Genomic DNA, 13,720 nt, shown 5'->3' with positions numbered 1-13,720 from the left:
CGTGTGGGTCACCTCCTCAGGCCCCAGTGAGATACTGCTGAGACTAAACCCTAGCCACCAGGGAGGCCCCGTAGGTGGACTTGTTTATCAAGCTTAACACGGGTGTTGAAAGACCTGGACACAGCGTTTGAGGCAGAGATGCGCACGGAGGCTGGTCAGCTTTTGGCGGTTTAGAGTTAATGGCGGGCCTGGGGAACTTGGAGAGACGCCACGCTCCTCTTGGCCTGGGCCAGGCTTGACAACTCCGCCTCTCTGTGACTAGGGTAGGGCCTTTGTCTCATCTGTGATCCTCACTTGCCCTCTGGGGAGGTGCCACTGTCTTAGCTCTTAGTTTAGGGTGTCTGGACTAGAGCAAATAGAGGCAAAGTTCTTCATTCCTGACGCTTGCTGTTGTCAATATTGCCTCATTTGGGTGGTTAGTGAGGTCGGTTTCAGCCCCAAATTAACAGCACATTCCTGGCACTGACCGCTCAGAACACAGGGGAAAATGCCTCGCAAGGCGCATGCATATCTGGTGTTGCTGTAATGGAGGCATTTTCCTCATGGGCTGGTGGCTGGGCCCTTACCACAGCTGGGCCTGCCGCCCTGTATCTCTTCAGTCCATCCCTCCAGTGGAGCTTGGGGGAGTGATCAGATGGAGTGCTAGCCCAGTTGCTAAGAGCTCCCTTAGGAAGCTGCTATTTGAAACCACGTACTGAGCCCCCAAACTAACAGAAAACTGAGGTCAGTTGTAGCAGGAAGTTCTAGAAACACACTAGAAGCCAGGGGCATTGAGTAGAGACAGCAAGAAGGGCCCACCTGGGGACACGGTTAGTGGTGTCGTTTTGGAGTTAATGCGGGGTCCTTGGGTTCACTCTGGGAAAGGTTTCCCCAAAGGCCCCCTTCCTGTGGCAAATGGCGAGTTCCCAGGAGAGAACTTCACGAGACAGAGACTCAGTTTATGTGAAAAGCAGGTTTACTAAGGAAAGGGACAGGAGTGTTAGACATTTGCATAGGCACAAGTGGGCAGGGAGAGGTGCCCTGGAAGGGACAGGTTTGCTGAGAGAGGCCTGTGTGGTTGCAGGTGGGTGGCCTTTGGAGAGCGGCCTTCCTTGAAGGAGGTCAGTGCAGAGAAGCCCCAGCAGGTGACCGCAGGTTCAGGTCAGGTCACGTCACGTCACGTCATGGGCAGGCAGGAGGCTGCTGCCCTGCAGAGGGAGAGAGGAGGTGGGAAGAAGCACCTGCATATTCACAGGTGGGCTGAGGACTGTGGCCCCGATGGAGACTTTGGGAAGGGCCCACCCTGTGTGAGCCTAGGTTTGTTGACTTTGAATAGAATCTGAAAGGGACAGGAGATCCCACAATGGGCTCCATCGCCTTATGTTTGACCTTTTGCTGTCTGCTACCAGCTTGGATCTTCCCCCTCTGTTTTCTATGGCCATGCTAATCCCCTCTACTCTCTACTCCCCGTGTGAGTCAATCTTGTGATGCCACCTTTCTATTTTCTCCATCAGCTAGGACAAAGATGGTCACCAGCCTCCCTTGACTTTTCTCCTTGAAGCCAGGGGCTTGGGTGGTAATGGACATGATCGTTGATTCTGTGATTTTTCTTAATTATCAGGTTCCACAGCTAGATCTAAGTCAATTCCAGAGGGTTTCAGAAATGACTTAAAGGCATAGACATTTGAATAAGTGTCTAAAAGACTCATTTTTAGAGAATAACTTTTAGCCACCTATTTACATTAAAAATTCATTACCAAGTTCAAAATGTTAATTTTGCAGTCATTTGCCCCTGTTTAGTAGTGACAAGTAAGTGAGAAAAAAATAGTGAAAACAGATGTTTTTAATATCTTGGCAATGAAAGATTATTTAAAGAAAGATTTCAATTCTCAAGAAAATAACCACATTTGTCATTACTAAGGACAGACATCTTAGGTAAAAATTAAACAAAAACAAACACATGCCGCATCCATAATGCAGGTAATTCTGATTATCTGGGCAAAGAGCAAAACAAAAACAGTTAAGTCTTCACCTGGAGACCTTTGTTCATTTTATTTTTTTCCTGGAATTTCATGTTCTTGTCTTCTTGTGTGACTGTGGGGCTGAGGGCAGACAGAGATGGTGACTTTCATGCAGCCACATCCACATCCGGGTGGTCCCTAGGAAAAGGGGAAGTCCTAGGTTCCCAGAAGGAGGGTGGAGCTGAGCAGAGAGAAGAAGAGAAGGAGACTGAAGAGGAAGGAAACAGGATGGAGAGCCAGAAGGAGGCCTGAGGAAGCCACATTGAGCAAAGGGAGGCATAAGAAAAAAAACATGCTTGTTTCTTGGCCCTGGACTAGTTGAAAGCCATGTGGGTGAGAGACCCGTGGGGAGGTGACTATGGCAGTGTTTATATTGATTTTGATTGTGCTCTTTTCCTCCCACACTTGTCTGGCTGACACAAAGCTGTGCACAACTTCTATCGCCAGACATGGTATGGATGGAGGGGAAATGCTCTGAAAAATCAGAATTTCCATGCTAACTTATGTTACGACTTCCCTTTTTTGTATAATCATAATACCAGAATATTCTGAGCAACCTTCAGTTTACAACTGGATTGCCTCAGCCTCCTAAGGCGCTACCTGGCCCAGACAAGCAAGCGCTACCCCAGGGTGAGGAATTCCTCTGGAAGTCAGAAGTGATTTTACAATTGGCTGATTAATAAAAGCAATTGGCTATTATAGCAAAGTCAATATTAAGGCAGTACTGGAACATATTTTTTACTGCCCTGATGGAGGAAAACCCAAATCTCACCACTCTACTATCCCAGGTAGGTTTCTATTCAGTTTCTAAAGAACTACTTAAACTTTCTGCTATCTAGTCTTTAGATAAGGAAATTCACCCAAGTCTCCTATTCAGAGCTAATTAGGTTTTCTACTGTGGAGACTTCAAAAAAATTCACCACTTAAACTTTCTAACTAGTTTTCAAAGAACCCTACTGTATTTCCTTTTGTAATTTAATTTACAAGAAAATTTCCTTTTCCTGCCCTCACTTTACCAACTAGGATGTGTCAATGAGACTAACAGCCAGTAAATAGTAGATAAGGTTTAAGGGACTTTATTTTGGTTACTCTTCACTGTGGTAAATATAGTAATATTAGTCTTTGTGAAATCTATGTACCTGTTTTAACTTCTATAGATTGATTTAAAAAATGTTATAATCTCAACTAAAGGTCAATACAATCCCAGACTATTCTTAGAAAAAAGGTGATCTTGATCTCAGCCCAATTCATATGCTAATGTCACCCCACTGCTTGCCTGAAATGTATAAAATAAACCTGCTGAAGGCAGAGCAGGGAGACTTGCACCCAACCCTGACACCTGTGTCTTCTTCACGCCGGCTCCCCTCTGCCCTCCATTTTTTGGAATATCTGCTCGCCGCAGATATTCCAAAATATCTGTCATTCCCACCTGAGGATCTGCCTGTGTCTGCCTTTCAACAGCCCGTGATCCGGGCCCGGCATCTGGCCATTTCTGACCCTTTCCGATGGGTCCCGGCCAGAAGGTGCTTTAGTCTTGTGGCAGCTTTCGGGCCTTGCTTTGGGCCGATCCCTTTTGGGTTGACTTTTGCCCATGAGGGGATGGGTCACTTAAGGTGTTTGTATACTCACGGTATTAAAGTTCCTTTTTATTAAAGTCTTATATGCTTTGTCTTGATGCGGTGGATGGCAGAGCAGGCAGGTTTGGGGGTTCAGTGGTGCCATTCTCCCTGCCCTGTAATACATCCTCAGCTGGCAGACCCTATACTTGTCCCTTGAGGTTTAGGTTTCTTTGTAGAACCAGGAGGCTGAGGTGGCTGCTGAGAGCATAGACATCACCTCCATGGCTCCTGTCTTCCCGGGCTCCTGTCTTCCCGGGCTCCTGCAGCTGCTTGGGGAGTGGAGGTGGAGGACAGGGGGGTTCTCCACACACATCTGTCTCCCAGTTCCTGCCCTGGTTGCCAGCAATCTCCATCCTTGTCTCTGCAGAAAAAGTTGGATGCTGTGTGTAATTTATTTTTTTTTAAAGATTTATTTATGCATGCAAGAACTAGGATATAGGCCAGAGGTATGGGAAAGGGGAGATTTGCTAGAGACAGAGTGGGTGTTACAGGGCAGGAAGAGGGGCACCACTGAACCCCCAACCCTGCCTGCTCTAAATAGGTTCCGCCACCTGCCGTGTCAAGACAAGACCTAAGAGCTTTAATGGAAAGAAACTTTAATACAATGAGTGTGCAATACAGAAAAGATAATATAGTTTTGAAATCAAACACCCAAAGTTACCCATCCCCTCGTGGGTAAAAGTCCACCCAAAAGGGATTGGCCCAAAGCAAGGCCTGAGAGCTGCCGCTAGACTAAAGCATTTTCTGGCCGGGACCCATAGAAAAGGGTCAGAAATGACCAGACAAGTCTGGGAGGAAAAGAGCAGAATCAAAATAAAGATAAACACTGCCATAGTCATCTCCCCACAGGTCTCACCCACATCTGTTTCGACCAGTCCAGGGCCAAAAAGCAAGCACAGTTTTCTCCACAGGTCTCTCGGCTTCAGGGGCCTCCTCAGGTCTCCTTCTGGCTCTCCATTCTACGTCCTTCTTCAGACTCCTCTCCAGATTCCTCTCTTCTCTGCTCAGCTCCAACCTCCTTATGGGTGGGGGAGGGAATCTGGAACCTCCCCTTTTCCTGGGTGCACCCGGTTACCTGGGGAGCAGAACAGGTGGATCTACTGAAATCCACTGCTGAGGGAGCAGCGGGGAGACGGGAGAGGTCTGCTGAGCCCTGTGGGTCACTCCCTGGCTGGGGATTGAACTCCTGCTGTAGTGGCTGCGCAAAGCCACCAGGGAGACCCCCCCTGTGTGTAATTTGTGCCCCAAATATTCACATTTCCCCTCCCCTTATCTAGCTGTTTCACCAGTTTTAAGGTGTTCTTTAAGCAGGACCAACCTGCTTTGGTTACCAAAGGAAATGGGCATTGAGCTTCGCTGGCTTATTTCCCTGATGCCCTTTCTTCTGCGAAGTGGCAACACTGATAATAGCTACATTTTCTTTCAGGAATTTATGCAAATATTCTCATGATATTCTCTCAGAAAAAAACTTCAAAATCCTGAAAGATCATGAGCTTTCCGGACTTAATAAAGAGGAATTAGCAGTGCTTCTCATCCAAAGCGACCCCTTTTTTATGCCTGAGGTAAGTCATGATGCCTTAATTTTAAAAGACCATACTAGGCAGTGTTGTGTCATGGTGGAGGAGCAGGAATAACTCCAAGTCAGGGCAGGTCTTCAGATGGCAGTCGCGGCTGTTGCTGCCCTAAGAGATTCTAGTAATTTCCTTCCTGTTTATAAGAACCCTGTGTAAACAACTGTGATCAGAAGGCAGAGCGGCAGGACTAACTGATACTTCACAGATATCTAGGTAGCAGCCTAGGAGGGGGTGGGCTTGAATCAAGATTTTGGAAGATGACAGGGTCCAGTGATTGTAGGTATAGGTTAAGTCATTGTAACAAACATACCCCAAAATGTAGTGGCTTGTGTGGGATATAATTTTATTTCTTTGACACTTGATAGCTAGACTAAGGGTCATCAAACAATACCCCATGGACCCATCTTGAGGTATATGTACATATAGTCCCCACACATAACAATATTGTGTGGGCATAGCCTTCAGTAAATGCAGACATCATCAGACTTCCTACCTGTATCCTCAGAACAGGCCGTTTTCTTACATCACCGCAATGGAGCTGAAACAGGAAATTCAGCACTCATGTTAGATTTAATCATCTTCAGTCCTGCTTCTTTGATGCTCTGTATTTTTATTTTACTTGGAAAAAAAAAAACTGGACTATGGTGATGGCACACGGGTGACTGGGTGATGGGAAGCCCACGGGGATTACAACTGAAATGGAAAAAGGCACAAAATGATGGAAAAATAAACTATTATATTATTAAAAAAACAACAAAACTTCCCACTTTGGACTTCTGTAATGTAGGCTGACCATATATTTTGATTCTTCTGAAGGGTGATGACATTTATCAGTTGGATACAGGTTTCCTGTGCTATCTGAAAGTAGACTCTATTTGGTGGGATATTTGTGGGGCCTGGGAATGCTTTTCCTACTAATATATATGGGGAAAAATGTTGAGTATTTCCAGACCCCCAAAATCACCTACAAAATCATGCTGAAGAGGAGGGGGCTACTTTGAGATAGCGGGGAACTGTTCAGCCCACCATTTATGTGCATCTCCTCTCCATCTGGAGAATATTTGCTGGCTTCCAAAAAATGTTTAAAAGATTTTTATTTATTTATACATGCAGAACTGGGGCACGGGCCAGAGGTGCAGGGGATGAGAGGATTCACCAGAGACAGCGTGGGGAGCAGAACAGGTGGATCTTGAAATCCACTGCTGGGGGGAGCAGCTGGCGCGTCAGGAGAGGTCTGCTGTGCCATAGGGGTCACCTCCGGGGCCGGGGATCGAACTCGTGCTGCAGTGGCTGTGGATTGCCTCAATACTGCTGGGCTTTAACCCGCTGCGCCACCAGGGAGGGCCCTGGCTTCCAAATTTTTGTACACTTCCTCTTGCTTTACTGCCTATGTAGCAGCTCCAGGAAGCTGTTTTGTCTGTTAATTGCTTCTCTGTCCTGTAGATCTGCAAAAGTTATAAAGGAGAAGGCCGAAGACAGATCTGTGCCCAGCAGCCACTTTGTGAAAGGCTCCACATCTGCGAACACTTCACTCGAGGAAACTGTGGCTACCCCAATTGCCTCAGGTCCCATAACCTGATGGACAGAAAGGTGCTGGACATCATGAAGGAACATGGCCTGAGCCCGGAAGTGGTCCAGAACATCCAGGACATTTGCAACAGCAAGCATCTCCACAAGAAGCCCTCTGGCTGGAGAGGTAAATGCTTTCTACTTTTGAAATTAATAGGCCGAACAAAATGGGGAACAAGGACAAGTTTTTACTTCAAGGACTTCCTCACTACCTAAAGCTCCCTCGCATAGTCATTTGCAAATGCAGCTTTTACATAATATCATCATAGCATGGATGTGATTATTACAGTCTGATTTTCATGCTAAGCACTATCCCACCATCCCCACCCCCCGGGTTAAAAAAATTGTTTTGTCAGTTTTTCTAAAAACTGGTAAAACTTATTTTAAGACACAAAAAACAAGGCCGTAATGTTTGGCGACAATTTTATGGCTTTCTCTTGTGGCTCCTGTAGACTACACAGATACAATATTGCTGTGGTTGCAGCATTTCTCTTGTGGTACAGATAGGCCACACATACACCATGTTGCTGCGGTTACAGCCTTCCATGTATGCAGGCAGCCTCAAACAGGCCGTTTTCTTATATGACCACAATTGAGCTGAAACAGGAAGCACAGCACTAATGCTCCATTTGATTTATAGTCTTCATTCCTGCTTCTTTTTAAGATTTATTTTTATTTGTTAATGCATCAAGAACTGGGGTATAGGCCAGAGGCATGGAGGTAAGAGGATTTACCAGAGACAGTGGGGAGCAGAGCAGGTAGAACACTGCTGAGGGGAGCAGAGGGTGGGTCAGGAGAGGTCTGCTGGCCACGTGGGTCACCTCCAGGGTGGGGATGGAACTTGTGCTGCAGTGGCTGCAGACAGCTTCATAGTGCTGCGCTTTAACCTGTTATGCCACCAGAAGGACCCAATACTTGTAGTTTTTATGAAGTGGATATAGAAGAGATGAATTTTATGAAGTAAATAAAATACATAAATAAGATTCTGTAAGAGTTAATACATAACTATAACTTCTTGCATTTGAGGAAATGCTTTGTGGTTTACAAGGATTTTCACCTAAAAATTTCTTATCTATGTTCTTAATAGCAAAACCATGAAGAAAGAAGGCTATATTACTAGCCTTAATGAAAGAGGAACGGAGGTTCAGAAATTTTAAGTGACATTTTATTGCAAGCAGCCTGAATCCACTTTTAGAACGTTGAAGGAAAATACCGTGATTAAATAAGTGTCATGTTTTCAAGGCTTCATGCATTTTGATTCCATGGTTAATTTTTTTTTTCTTTCTGACTTATCAGATTTTTAGAGAGACCATTCTTCCTGATATTACTCATGTAAACTTGGGCATTTGGGATAGATGAAGAATTCTGGGAAAATTTCCGCAGTGAAGGAAGTGATATCTTTAGACTGGAGTTTCATTTTCGGCTCTTTTTCAGTAGGACCCACCAGTAATCATTAGGCATGATGGAGCTTAAAATGGACTAAATCAAAATGATGTTTGGAAAGAACTCCCTGGTTTGTTTTCTGTTCACCACTGTGGTCACTGTTGATCCAAACTAGGGGTTGGTGGACTGCCCAGCCTCAGAGTTTGGGGATACATGTGAGTCCCAGGAGAGAAGCCAGAAAGCGCAGGCTTTTCTGTTGGGCCAGAGAAAAGCAGTAATACTTTCCTCAGAATTGCAGCATACCTATTACAGACAAAGAATTTAATACATTTTAAAAATATATTTTTTTAAGTAATATAATAGTTTATTTTTACATCATTTTTGTGCATTTTTCCGTCTCAGTTTCAATCCCCTTGGGCTTCCCATAACCATATCACCCATGTGTCATCACCATAGTCCCATGCATTTTCCTTCTCCCACTGCTTTAAGATTTTTTTTTTAATGTAAGCATACAACAACTGGGGTGCAGGCCGGGGGCAGGGGGACATGAGAGGATTCACCAGCAACAGAGTGGGGAGTAGAACAGGAAGATCTCTGCCCTCCCTGGTGGCCCAGTGGGTTAAAGTGCAGCACTATGAAGCTGTCCCAAGCCACTGCAGCATGAGTTCGATCCCCCGCCAGGGAGCTGACCCACATGGCGTGGCAGACGTTTCCTGTCTCCCTGCTGCTCCCCTCAGCAATGTATTTCAGTAGATTGACCTGTTCTGCTCCCCACTCTGTCTCTGGGGAATTTTTTACTCCCTGCACCTCTGGCCTGTACCCCAGTCCTTACATGCATAAACATAAATCTGTGAGAACAAGCAAGTCCCTTGCCACCAGGGATGCCCCATATTTAATAAATTTGGACACAAACCTGGCATAACTGAGAAAGAGTGAATGCAGGGTTGTAAAATTGGTCATTTGTCTCTTTTTTTTTTCTGCTGTCCTAGCTCCTCCCTCACACCACAAGGGTGTGGCACCTCGAGGCAGAAACAGGGCCCGAAACCCGCCATTTCTCAGAGATCAAGAATTCTTTCCATCAGCCTCTGCTCAGAGGTCCAGGACATCCAGTCCAGATCCGATAGGCTGCAGCTCTTCCCTAGAAGATGTGAAGGACCTCACCCACCAGTTCTCGAATTTGCGAAGTGACAAGATATCCAGCTTCTCAGAGCCAGCCAGTCCTGGAAGAAAAAGTCAAGTGGAAGGAAGCCAGAGATCATCAGAGAATGGCAGTTCAGAGAGTATCTTTTATGGAAATGCAACCCCGTCTAGCCCAACCCCAACTTCCAACTGGAAGGGATCCTTGCCCTGGCTGAATGGCCAAGGCCCGGGGAGAGAAGGTGCATTTTCTCCAAGCCAGGCTGCCTTCAGCTCTCCCAGCTCTCCGCTAACACCTGCAGCAAGAACCAACCCGAACAGCATGTCTCTGGAGCATATAGCCACAAGTGGGAATCCAGAGAACAAGAACTTCTCTCTGTTCAACGATGCCCAGGGTAGAATAGCCACAGAGAGAACTTCCACGGGTTCTTCCGCTTACAACGACATAGCCCTCTATAAGAAAATAGAACCCTGGAGTCAGGTTACTGAGGTCACTGGCAGAATTCCAGGTGGCCCTGATGCACTAGGAATGGTGTTCGTTAACAGGAAAGATGGAGAGACGGTGTGTAGCGTTAGCACGTGTGTTCATAAGGTACCAGTTGGTTCTAGAAAAGTCACGGAGGAAGCTACTGGTGGAGATAAAACTGATGCTTTTGGCTTATTCTCTGCAACCAGAGTGGATAAAGATGCATCACACCGTAGCAGCCAGAATCTGGGAACCGCAGGTCAGCCCTCGGTGCCACCTTTGAGGAGTGGAGGTACAGTGTAGAATGATGCTCAAATCTCGTTAACTCTGCCAGAGAACATAGAAGTGGGTGGGGGACATCCACTCTGTGCTCCGTGTGATTCACAGGAGAACCCAAGGGGCCCGTGTCTTGTGTCTGTTGCTGAGTAGATGGGGCTGTGGTCTCCTTTTGGCTATTTCCTACCAGTTTAGGACTTAAGAGTTGGAGGGTTTGGGGGAAGGGACTGTAACAGGAGAAGGCTGATGCGTGAAGGTGGAAAGAGCAATCAGAAGAAGCAAATGAATTAAGCTGTTCCATTTGCTGAGAATGGGAGGTGTTTAACTCGGTTTAAGAAATGAACGCCCCTCTCATGTGACCCCCATGCTCACCTTGGCTCTATGGAGGGCCATCAAGGTTCTCAGTGGCCATTTGTAACCCCTGGAATTTTCTTGACATGATCCCAGTTTCTGATCTTCTTTACCGCTGAGTCACCAGGTATCTTAATTTTTGATGGAAATGTTAAGATTGGCATTCAGGCCTCTTTATTTTACAGATTCTCTAGGTGAAGTTAGAAGTACCACATTTTCCCAGATGGATAATCATGGCACAATGGAAATTTGCATTGACCATCTCTCCAAGGGCTGTCAACTTCGTGAGTAACTTAAAGACTTTCTAGAGGCAGAGACTTTAGTCATAGTAATAGCGACATTTTCTTTTTAATGATTTATTTATTTATGCATACAAGACCTGGGGTGCAGGCCAGAGGTGCAGGGGGTGAGAGGATTCACCAGAGACAGAGTGGGACCAGAACAGGCAGATGGACTGAAATACACTGCCGAGGGGAACAGCGGGTGAAACAGGAGAGGTCTGCTGTGCCATGTGGGTCAGCTCCCTGGCTGGGGATCAAACTCGTGCTGGGGCGGCTGCAGAGAGCTTCAAAATGTTGCGCTTTAACCTGTAGGCGCCACCAGTGAGGGCTGATAGTGACATTTTCTATAAGTCAGCCACAATGAAAAATAATTTTACATGTATCTTCTTTAAACTTCGCATCAGGCCTCCCCTTATTCTTTTTGGATTCTAAGATCATACATCTTTTGAATCAAAATGATTTAAATGCAATGATGCAAATCTTGAAAAACACAACTATTGTCTGTCTTTTGACTTATCCCATGAATACTTGGACAGCAAACATTCAGTTTACGGCTCCCATTTGCTTGCCCAGGGAGAAGTAAGCTCACTGTGTTTCCACCTTTTCGTCAATGGCTTTATAATTATGGGGGGGGGGGCATCAAAGCAGTGAGAAGTGAGAAAACTGCATAAACCAAGCAAATGCATAAACAAAGCACACACCAGGTACTGAGGACTGGCTGAGGGCTGCACGACCCAGGGCCAAACAGAGTAGAATGAGATTAGAGAGGGGATTGTTAGGAATGAGAAAAATTGTAACCCAGCCTGCAAGGATAGTGCAGTCAGCTCTGATCCAGAGCATTCTGTGTACTTATACCCACTGAGGGTGGGGTGTCCCAGAAAGGTTCATTGTACATTTTATTGACCTCACATTTCCCTGTGGGTGAAGTGACTTGTGGGGAAGAAAGGAGGTTTTGATTTTCATGAGTCCCTGTGGATAACAAAGGGAGCTGGAGATAAGAGAATTGTGTGGTACAGGTGGGAGCTTCTTGAGATGGAAATGTGCTTGCTTGCAGGTCTGGCGGGGTATGGGGCTGGCCTTGATGAGGGATCCAGCAGTGAACATGGTTGAATTGCTTTGATCCTCGCCAGCCAACAGACCCTCATGACCTTCTCTCTATCATTGTAGAAAGTTGCAAGAAAGTTCACTTCCACCTTCCTTACCTGTGGCAGAGTTTCACCGGAGGCACTTGGACCAACCTCCAGCCCATGGAGGCGATTGAGAAGGCCTACTGTGACCCCCAAGTCATGGTGTAAGTTGCTGGCTCAACTGTGAGGCCCACCACATCATCCAAGGAAGGACAGATTATGGGATGAAGGACGTTAATTTCCCTTCAGATTCCCATTTAAGTTTGAACTAACTCTTGAGCTACCTGCTCAGTTCATAAAGGAAAAACAATCTGGCTAGACTGGAAGTCGCTCAGAGCCTGCCTCGTATTAGGCACTTTGGGAATATTGCCGACTCAAGTAAAATCAACAATGACAGGGTTGTTTAATTACTATTTGTCCATGTGTCCTGCAGAAAAACACGACACGCAGTTCAGTTTGTATTACTGTGAGAGCATCCCAGTACAATTGGAAATACTGAAACAGCTGATTTGAGTCATTTCCAACAATTCTAGGCCCAGATTTTGTTGTCCATTTTAGCATTTTATACCTTCATGTTTGCTATTTTCTCTCTCCTGGAGGTACCTAAGGCAATACTGTACATTTACTCCTGTCAAGACCAAAGTGGATGATACCACACATGGCCATATTTATAAGGTGCATCCTACTTTTGTAAGGAAATTGGTAGGGGAAAATCATATTTGTGTCATCTGTACATTTTTAGTGTCGAGTCTGTTTCTGCATTTGGCCACTAGAGGGTGGCATCAGCTGTTTTCTTGCTACTGGGTACATCACCCCCACACCCTGAACATTATCTGAGGCTGGGCTTTTCATTTGTTTTGGGGAGGGCCGTTTAGCAACATTCCTGGCTTCTCTCCACTAGATGCCAGTTGTGATCGCCGAAAATGTCTTCAAACATTTGCCTCAACGGGGCAAAATCTTTTCTGGTTGAGAACTGCTGAACTCTGAGATCCGTTTCTTAGCTCAGCAGTTCGCAACCTTCTGGTCTCTGGACCCTTCTAAGAGCTTATAAAGACTGAGAATCCCCGAAACGTCTGTATAGGTGGATTATAGCTATCAATAGTTGCCATGCTCAAAAATCAAAACCAAGAAATCAAAATGCTAATGGCTCATTTCAAAAATAACAATTATAAACTTGTTAACATGAAAAGTATTTTCTAGAACTATATATCTTTATGTCTATCTGCATAACTATAAAGTAACTTTTCAGACACAAAATAATTAATTGAAAAGAATGGCATTGTCTGATATTTTGGGAAATCTACCCAAACTGTTGTGAAATTACATATTATGTAGTCTTTGGAAAACCCTGCTCAGTGTGTACTTGTAAGAATATGAAAGTGAAGATAGCAAATAATGTCTCAACATTATTATGAAAATAACTTTGACCTAGCTGGTTTCCTGAAAAGGTCTCTCTCTCTTTCTTTTTAACCACCTTTGGATAACTAGTTAATAAAAAATAATTACAAAAAAGCAGCCTGTGAGGTTTTGAATATTGAGCCACTCAATTGTTTGTTTGTTTTTTTCTTTAAAGTTTTATTTAAAGGAGAACTGGGGTGTAGGTCAGAGTTGTGAGGGTTAAGAAGATTCACCAGAGACAGAGTGGGGAGCAGAACAGGCAGATCGAAGTACACTGCCGAGGGGAGCAGTGGGCGGGTCAGGAGAGGTCTGCTGTGCCCTGTGGGTCAGCTCTGTCCAGAATCAAGCTCAGGCAGTGGGGTTAAGAGTGCTGAGATTGAACCCCTAGGCCACCAGGGAGGCCTGCTAATGGACTGTTTCGTGGGCAGTTCTATGTTGGGATATATATTTTTTTTATTAAAAAGTTTATTTTTACATCATTTTGCACATTTTTTTTTTCATCTCAATTGTAATCCCCACGGGTTTCCCATCACCAAATC

The 13,720-nt window shown here is 45.3% G+C and overlaps 1 protein-coding gene across 1 annotated transcript in view; it reads left to right on the top strand.

Moving 5' to 3' along the window:
• The window catches only part of ZC3HAV1 (zinc finger CCCH-type, antiviral 1), a 37,587-nt gene that overhangs the window by 11,139 nt on the left and 12,728 nt on the right, over positions 1–13,720 (top strand). Inside the window, exons 2-6 of the mRNA XM_004677207.2 lie at positions 5,046–5,181; positions 6,637–6,889; positions 9,135–10,040; positions 10,561–10,659; positions 11,824–11,947. Of these exons, the coding sequence (XP_004677264.1) occupies positions 5,046–5,181; positions 6,637–6,889; positions 9,135–10,040; positions 10,561–10,659; positions 11,824–11,947 (1,518 nt within the window). The remainder of the gene's footprint in view (positions 1–5,045; positions 5,182–6,636; positions 6,890–9,134; positions 10,041–10,560; positions 10,660–11,823; positions 11,948–13,720) is intronic.

The sequence above is a fragment of the Condylura cristata genome, unplaced genomic scaffold (genome assembly GCF_000260355.1).
Source record: "Condylura cristata isolate star-nosed mole 26May11 unplaced genomic scaffold, ConCri1.0 scaffold00005, whole genome shotgun sequence".
NCBI lineage: Eukaryota > Metazoa > Chordata > Mammalia > Eulipotyphla > Talpidae > Condylura > Condylura cristata.
This window is presented reverse-complemented; position numbering and strand designations above follow the sequence as displayed.